This window comes from Rhinoderma darwinii, chromosome 4, assembly GCF_050947455.1.
Source record: "Rhinoderma darwinii isolate aRhiDar2 chromosome 4, aRhiDar2.hap1, whole genome shotgun sequence".
Lineage (NCBI taxonomy): Eukaryota > Metazoa > Chordata > Amphibia > Anura > Rhinodermatidae > Rhinoderma > Rhinoderma darwinii.
In genome coordinates this window covers 258,550,227-258,559,685 of record NC_134690.1, presented here as the reverse complement: position 1 = coordinate 258,559,685, position 9,459 = coordinate 258,550,227, and the positions used below count along the sequence as shown (strand labels likewise).

Sequence of the window (9,459 nt, the reverse complement as noted above, 5' to 3'; positions counted from 1 at the left end):
AATTCGGGCGTTTTACGCCTCGAATTAGTTACATATAGTTACATAGTTTGTACGGTTGAAAAAAGACACATGTCCATCAAGTTCAACCAAGGGATGGGGAAGTGGGATGGGAAAGGGGAAGTAAAAAATTTCTACACATAGGAGCTGATATTTTTTTGTTCTAGGAAATTATCTAACCCTTTTTTAAAGCCATCTACTGTCCCTGCTGCGACCAGCTCCTGCGGTGACTATTCCATAGATTCACAGTTCTCACAGTAAAGAAGGCTTGTCGCCTCTGCAGGTTGAACCTTTATTTCTCCAGACGGAGGGAGTGCCCCCTTGTTTTTTGAGGGGGTTTTACATGGAACAGGATTTCACCATATTTTTTATATGTGCCATTAATATATTTATATAAGTTAATCATGTCCCCCCTTAGTCGTCTTTTTCCAAGGCTAAATAGGTTTAGTTCTTTTAATCTTTCCTCATAACTTAGATTCCCCTTATTAGCTCCGTTGCTCTTCTTTGTATTTTTTCCAACTCCAGGGCATCCTTTCTATGAACTGGAGCCCAGAACTGAACTGCATATTCTAGATGAGGCCTCACTAATACTTTGTAAAGTGGTAATATTACATCCCTGTCCCGCGAGTCCAAGCCTCTTTTGATACACGACAATATTTTGCTCGCCTTTAATTACGCCTGAAAAAACGCCCCTAATACACCTACAAACATCTGCCCATTGCTTTCAATGGGTTTTACGGTTTTCTGTTCCCACGAGCCTTAATTTTACGTGTCGCTGTCAAAATACGGCGCGTGAAATGACGGCTTGTCAAAAGAAGTGCAGGACACTTCTTGGGACGTTTTTGTAGCCGTTTTTCATAAACTCTATTGAAAACAGCTCCAAAAACGCCATGAAAAACGCAAGTTGCTAAAAAACGTCTGAAAATCAGGAGCTGTTTTCCCTTGAAAACAGCTCCGTATTTTCAGACCTTTTTTGTTATGCGTGTGAAGATACCCTAAGGGTAGAAGAGAAAAACTGTATAAGTTTATAGACTAACAGAATAATAAAATTTTGAAATCCTTTCATGCTTTGTAAAATCTGTTCTACTTTTTGTTGTACATACCTTACAGTTTTCTTCTAGGCCTTTAAATGTTAGATGGAAAGTGGAGTTGTATGACTATATAGGTACGGTATGGCATTCTCTAGGCACTATATGGCTATGTGTAGGTACTGTTTGGCAATATTTAGGCACTGCATGGGCAAAGTATATAAATTTATGAGCACCATGCTGGCACTATTTTGCTGTTTGTGTATGGTTCTATGTGGATAACTCTCCCGGTATATAGAAGAAGTCCTCCAGCTCACCTGACACTTGCTGTATGTGTCGCGGTCATCGCACGGGCTCTCGTGTCGGCACACGATGGGTATAGGCAGGCAGAGGCAAAGGGGCTGAGTCCAGCGCTGAAGAGGATAAAAAGGAAACTAGTTCCAAGTTTACTAGATTTTCAATTAAAAAGGTCCAATAGGTTGGAGTCCTAGTGTGCAGACAGGAGTAAGTAACGATCCAGTCCTGGAGCCTACGCGTTTCAGACGTTAAGCACGTCCTTAATCATGACAGCCATGATTAAGGACGTGCTTAACGTCTGAAACGCGTAGGCTCCAGGACTGGATCGTTACTTACTCCTGTCTGCACACTAGGACTCCAACCTATTGGACCTTTTTAATTGAAAATCTAGTAAACTTGGAACTAGTTTCCTTTTTATCCTCTTCAGCGCTGGACTCAGCCCCTTTGCCTCTGCCTGGATAACTCTCCCCTTATGATTTATGATGACTTGTCTATACCATGACCTGTATTAAATAATTATTTACATGGATATTTAACGGGCTACCGGTCCAATTGTGCTGATTCTCTCAATTTATGCATCAAAATACATTTTCATGAATTGTAAGTTGATATAAACGTATTAAGTTTCACAAGTCTTTTTCTCCTTGCTGCAGACTAGAGGGACAGTGGACTAAACTAAAGTCCACATCTCATAGCTGCCCAGGCCCCAGGTTATAAAAGCTTTTGGAGTTGTATATCATTGCAAATCCTCATCAATTTACAGTACAATACTTGTGGATGGGGTTTTCAAAAAATCTTTGCGGATTTTCAAATCGCATGGTCATTGTGTCGCGGATGTGCCGTGGATTTCCATTACAAATTTCACCCTTTGCAATGCAAAGTCCAAGTCCAGGCACAGGAGAGGGTGGGTGACTGACAAGCACAAAGTTGGCACACAGAGGGTCAGAAAAGACCAGGGCACAGAGCTGCCTTCTATGAAGAGAAAGTGCAGGCTACAGGTGAATAAGCTACAGTAAACTGTTAGGTCAGCAGGTGGCGTGGTTGAGCATGTTTAGCAAGCGGGTTTGTCTGGTTGGCTGGAACTTGTCCTTTACTTCAACATAGCGTTTCTTGTCTAGGACTTGCAGAGGTGTATGAGGAAATGGACATTTTTGCTGTGGGCAGCTGAGCAAAAACTAAGCTTCCATATCCAAAAAATGCACAAAGACTGAAGGGGGTTTTACACTGGGCGATTATCGGGCAGTCAAGCATTCGTAAAACGCTCGTTGCTGATAATTGCCCTGTGTAAACAGGGCAGCGATCAGCAGATGAACGTGCAAACACTGGATCATCTGCCGGTCGTATCGTTTTAAAAAGTAAAAGATTATCGTTGTCGGCAGCACATCTCCCTGTGTAAACAGGGAGACGCGCTGCCGACATGATAATAATGGATGGGGGATGAGGGATCAGAGTAACGACCTATTCTGGCTACCCCTGGGCCTGCTCCTTTGATGGAGTCAAGGTTTGCATTTGTAGCCCCCACAATATATCAGGAATGTGACCAGGAATCCCCGTCCTCATAAGTGGTAATTGACTAGTGAATACTAGTGAATTGGGGTCAGTTAATGGCCATGGTGGGGGCAGGTAAGTCACTACAGTCAGCTTCAGACGGAAACAATAGATTTCATTTAGTGCCCCCGCTACTTGTCGCAGAGCATCTCACAGACTGGAGCCGGCTAGAGAGCAGGAGGCGCCGCTGTCCAGCAGTGACAGGTGCTGAAAGACACCCGCTCAGGTGTCTGCTGTGCACGGGCAGGTGGAAACTACAAGTCCCATCATGCTATTGGGGATTACCGCGTGCCGGTGTTATCGCTGAAGCCAGAGACCCCTCTGTTGGCGCCCTCTGCTGGCATACGTACAACGTGTTCTGAGGGGAGCACAGCCCACCAGCTCCGTAGCCTTGCAGATGCTGCTGCACACCTCCCTTATCCTCAGCCGCTCATTGACTCTGACCACACAGGCTGCACTGTGCTCATAGGGACAGGTCATCGCTGGGAAGGGAAGAGTTACATGACTGACCACCTGCAGAACTGGGGCGCTCATCTTCAGTCATCACCCCCATCATCTGCACCTGAGGCGTCTATGTCTGATCTGCAGATCTCTGAGCTCCAACCAACTGTGTGACTTGTCCTGTTGGCATCACCAGAACCTGTGGCTGCGATCCCTGGTCTTGCCACTTCCAGTGCCAGGTCCCAGTGTGTAGTGTCCTGGGTTGCAAGCGCCTCTCCCTTGGGAACCAGAAGATGCGCCCTGCCCTCTGAGACTGGAGCAGCGATGATTCCCGAGCAGGCAAACCATGTTGTGTCCACCATCGAGAACCTACCAGCGGAGAACATCTCCACCAGCCCCGGCCCTGTGCAGAGGATGAGGAAAGTGTTTAACAGGTGAGAGGCTGCCAGCGATGTGCAGGTGGAGCAGACAACTGGTGACAAAGTGCACACATGATGGAGCAGTGTGACACAGGACTGCAGCTTTTACACAGGGCTGCAATGGAAGTTTCCTGAGCTAACACAATGAGCTGGTGTCACATATGGATGAGGGTACATACATGGCCCTTATATATGTTGTGGCTCCTCCATGATATCAGTCATTGAGTGTATTCATAAACGCTGGTGACCTATGTGCATGTGTGTCCTTGTCTCCTGCTACCTGTGGAATAGTCTAGGGGGAGGCAAGTCCTGGGTTCTCCAGTGAAAGCCTTGAACTATTCTTAGTAGCAGATGAATCAGTGTTCAGGTTTACCTAGACTCATACTGGTAAGAATGACAAGCTGTAATGAAAAATAGGCTTCCTGGGGTTAGCCTTGTATTAGTCATATGTAGCTCCGTCTGACTGATTCTGTTATGGTTGGTGAAAGTAACAATTTACAATATATTTCATGAAAACACTTCATTTTGTAGAACAGCGGAACATTGGTTATATCAAATACTAAAATATTACATAAAAAATACAATTCATAGTGCTGCTCCAGTAATCATTTATAAAGACCCCTCTGTTTAATATATAAAATGAAGGGAAATTATATCAGTTATAAATAAACACTGCATGTATATTAATAATAATAATAATAATAATAATAATAATGATACAATGTCATTTCCCAAGCTAGTATATTGTTTGTGTTTTCTTTGCTTTGTGTCAATATTGTTGATAAGAGGTTACAATCTTGGATCCTAATAGGATTTCTTTTCTATGACTTTCCATTGTTTTTTTTAAATTTTGTGAACGAGAAGGTTATAGTTATTTCATGCTTAGTATCTTCAAGTTAAAGTTGAGGGTCCTGTGGAGACACCATGGAGTATTTTGTTTTCATCCAACATTTACTTACCTCATACTACATGTGGTACAATTTAAAGAGGCTCTGTCACCAGATTTTGCAACGCCCAGTTGTACTTTAGAAAGCCTCATTTACATAAATATAAAAATGGTCATAACTTGGCCAAAAATGCTCGTTTTTAAAAAAAAAAAAACGTTACTCTTATCTCCATTGCAGCGCCGATCTGCTGCAATAGGAGATAGGGGTTGCAAAATCTGGTGACAGAGCCTCTTTAATGCAAACAGTTACATTGTAGTAACCTATTGTCATTGTAACAACTAGAACTTCTGTAGGGTTCTTGTGTGAGCATCCACCTATGTCTATCATTTGGGTCATCGTCGATAGTTAATGTTTGGGAAGTACATCTTCTTTGGTGTTGATGACTAGTCTATGGCAGGGGTTCCCGACTTCCAGTTGTGTGGCTCACCATAAGTTGGGACCTATACAGCATCCGCATTGACAATATTACCCACATATCCCAAACTCTAAATAGTTCCATGGTATGGATGGTAGAATACCAGTATCAAATTTTACACATAAACATTTATCTTCAAATGTGTTCAATTGTATTATTCCTTGTTTCTCCACATTTAATATGTCTCTTCTCCATTTCTGCTTGGATGTGTCTCCCAACTGTCTCCCAACAGTGACTAACTCAAGGTACAAAATCTTGGAGCCCTATAATCTATAATGCTATAATGTGAAGGACAGTTGTCAACTCTATACTGGCAGTTAAGCTTTTGGAAATGGAATATTAGGTTGATGGAGTTGATGTTGACCTAATACTCTTTGTTTTGTGTGGGTGCATTACTTTACGCCCCCATAACCTTCCTCCCCCTCTCTCTCAGCTTTCTTTGTCTTGCACATATGTGTTGGACAACAATGAAACAAATCCTGTAGGCAAGAAAGCTGCAGTGGATATTCCTCTATGTTGTAACCAATCTTTATGTGTGTAGTCTCTGTTCACACTTGCGATAGTTCTTTTTTTTTTCGATTTCTTTTGTTGTTTGATTTCTGCACTATACTATCCAGAAAAAAAAAACTAAGAATTTGAGGGCAATTTGTTGGACCCATTATAAGTCCAAGGGGGTGTGGAGAGGGTTAGTCATAACGGATCATAATGTATCAGTCATATCTATCATGGATCCTGTAAAGATGGAAGCGAGGACACCAGTGTGAAGAGAGCTTGATAGTTGGAGATCCCCGTAGACTCTCACACACGGCAGAGACGATGGCACTGACATCTGTACGGAACCGGCACTATGATTGACGGGGGGGGGGGCGATTCACATTTATTGTAAATGTATTGGCAGACTGCTGAGAACCTGCTGCTTATTGTAATGCCATTTTATTATTCTTTTACAACCTTTGTCACACAACGTACGAGATTGTCAGAGTTTTGCTTCTAATTTAAGATTATTTCCACCTAAAACCTAAAATCTTTCTGCGAATGTGAATTTGTTAGATCTGTGCATGCAATATTTATCAGTCGTCCATTATTTCCATCAGGAGATAAGTCCATAAATAGTTTTAAAATAATTTTGTGGCTTCTTCCACTCTTTATAACAAAGAAGAACTAAGGGTCATTTGTCCACCTCTTTTACAACAATGAGAAGAAATGGAGTGTTTGAAGCTTTCTCAGGATAGTGGATTGTAAGGGGGAGGGGCATTTAGATTTTTTTTTACATATACCTTAGTACACATTGCTTCAAAAATGGAATCTAAATCATAAAACAATATGCATGACAAAAAACACTATCAGTGATATGGCTTGCAAGACACTTATATTATTGTAGTTTGCAATCGTTGAAAGTTGTTACAAGAAATATTTTTCTTTATTGCTGCTGGATTTATTCTCGATAAACAAAATTGCATATTTTAATGAATACCTTGTGAATTATAAAAAGCTGTAGTTACAGTGCGGTTAACATAAACTTGGGTTAAGTGCAAGCTTTCCTAAACATTTGAGTGTCATTTTTTGCTATTTGTGAGTGCCATAATAAAATACTATCTTCTACCATACCATATTATTTTGGGCTGTTCCCACCATTGAATGAAACCCTAAGTTTATGGTAAAATTTCTATTATGGTTTCCATTCATAACTGAAGCCATGACACCTTTTTGGATCTGTTTTATGTTGAATTTAAGCGGTGCCTTACAGATTGAGGCTTTTTCGAGATTTATAGTTTTGACAGCAAAAATAGTGCTGCGTCCTGCGCTATACTTGCTATCAAAAGTGATGGAACTTCTGACGGAACCCTCCAACAGCAGTGTGTGTACGTGTGCCTAGACACCTACAGTGGTGCACTAACTGCACTATAGGTCTGTAATACAAATTCATAGGCATTCCTTGTGCCACCATGTGGTACCTCGACGGGGCACTATATTCTTCCCTAGAAGCAATGCCCCATAATATGTCAGGATGGAGCACATCCCAATTTTATTTCTCACAAATATTTTGCACTTTAATTTAAAATCATCCGCACATAGAGATACATTATGGGCCTATAGAATTTTATGGGCACTGTACTCAGGATTCGTGTCACTACTGCATGGAGCCTAAGGATATGATTGTGCAAAACTCCCAGGGTGCACGTAGGTTCGCATGTGAATGTTCCTAATTTACTGTAGGAGTGCCTTCCCGTTTCTACTAATCCATGTAGCCACAGGGACATGATTGTAGGGCTTACAAACACACGAGTGACAGACATTGGAGGAGATATATCAAAACTGGTACAAATGAAAAGTGGAGTAGTTGCTTATGGAAACTAATCATGTTCCAGCTCTCATTTTTTTAGAGGCCTTTTGAAAAATGAAAGCAGCAACCTCATTGGTTGCCATAAGCAACTGCTCCACTTTTCCTTTACAGCAGTTTTGATATATCTCTCCTACTGAGTGCAGAGTTTGGAGTGAAGAGAAGAGTCTTTCTACACTGTATGTATTCAGAGCGATCAGATGATCCAAAATGTTTTGTATGGCAAATGTTGAAACTTCCTGACCCCACTTATGGAGGGTAGAGCATCCCAGGAGCATAAACTGCTGCTCTGACAAGCGAATACTGAGTAGACTTAGGCTACTTTCACATGGCAGTATTTGGTCAGTATTTTGCATCAGTATTTGGAAGCCAAAACCAGGAGTGGGTCTTAAACACAGAAGAGGTACAAATCTTTCCATTATACTTTTCTCTGTCTCCTGGTTTTGGCTTCCAAATACTGATGCAAAATACTGACCAAATACTGCCATGTTACAGTAGTATTTGAAAACTATAAGCTGATGTAAAGTTTTGTTATTAGAGCTGAGGCGCTCTTTAAATTAATATTCGTATTAGCGTGAATTTTGACATGCTTTCACCCTACCATGTGTTTTAAATACGACGTGATTTGCATTTTTACTGTAATAAATTGCATCAACCTCAGATAAGATGGACTTTTATTTACAGATTTACATCCGTTTTGTGAAGTATGAAGAAAATCCTTTTAAATGTGAAATCATTTATGTAACATTCTTTACGATATTGAATTCTCATGAATACTAAAATATGAATGGGACTAATATAAAGGATGCACAATTCATCTTCCTGCTGTGATCACCTGAGTGTAGAAGAGCGATGGAAAGAGGAGAATCCACTCGAGTGCATTGTGACGGAATCAGTGCTCTTGTCAGTTGAGCAGGCATTCAGCCGTCATTACTCAACTTTATATAAACTCCTTCTTGGCAATAATAGGGCATTTGTGCACGCTTCTGAGAGATTCCCATTTATTCCATAAAAAGAACATTGGCCACTAGTGATTAATGAACTGTCCAGACTGAATGTGCTTTTCTCTATAGCACCGAAACAGGAAACACATCCAGTATAGGACTTAGAGAGTCCTAACAAATGGACCTCAGCTGTATACTGACATGGCGACATGTGTCCTCAGAGTTTCCTGGTGCCTCTCCCGGATGCTTGAATGAAATCACTCAAATAATTACATGTCTAGACAGTCTTAGAATATGGATGTCTAATAACCAATGTTTTAATCCTCCTTCTGTTCATTCATGTATTACACAGCTGACACATACCTCTTAAATGTATCAATATATATGAGTTTAGGGGAAAAATGAAAATATATTAAAGGTATAAATAGTGGAGGGAAGCATTATTCCCCCCTCTGGCACCCGTACCAATATCAAGAACAAGAATCACCCGACCTCCGTTTCTCCTCGTGGGGCGGCTGCAAGCCGGGATGCATATCTCATACATTGTTTTCTATCTGATCGGGGGTGTATGCTATATAATCAGTCTTTTTCCCATGAGTGATCGTCCTGTGGCCTAACCAGAGGCCAGGACTGGGGTCCAGCACACATTTGTGCATTTTTAAGTGTTTTTTAGATTTTGTCTACTTTGCATTTTTTGTATTTTTTATTGTGGTAATAAAGTGATTTCCTTCACGTTTAGATGTGCTGTACGTGTATCCTTGCTTTACACATTTTTTACATGTTTATTGAACACGTTGACTGGCACTCTTCCAATATCGGTTTATGGCGCCCGCTACTCTTTTTATTTTTATAGGAATACATTAGACTAGGGCTACACACTAAGTATTTATCTCACTGCAAAAAATCGCCGTGATAAATCACTGTCCATAGAAATGCATTAAGTAGCTTGAAAATCTCTTCAAAATCGCTCCAGTCAAGAGATTTGTAAGCAATTTTTATTTAATCGCTACATGCCGGGATTTCAGAGCTACATACTTGTCGGGAGAGATTTTTAAACTACTCAATGCATTTCATGGGCAGCG

The 9,459-nt window shown here is 41.1% G+C and overlaps 1 protein-coding gene across 1 annotated transcript in view; it reads left to right on the top strand.

Annotated features, from left to right (window-relative positions):
• The first annotated feature begins 3,206 nt into the window (after positions 1 to 3,206).
• The window catches only part of SLC35F1 (solute carrier family 35 member F1), a 357,370-nt gene continuing 351,117 nt past the window's right edge, over positions 3,207 to 9,459 (top strand). Inside the window, exon 1 of the mRNA XM_075862418.1 lies at positions 3,207 to 3,745. Coding sequence (XP_075718533.1) covers positions 3,636 to 3,745 — 110 coding nt within the window. The 5' untranslated portion in view covers positions 3,207 to 3,635. The remainder of the gene's footprint in view (positions 3,746 to 9,459) is intronic.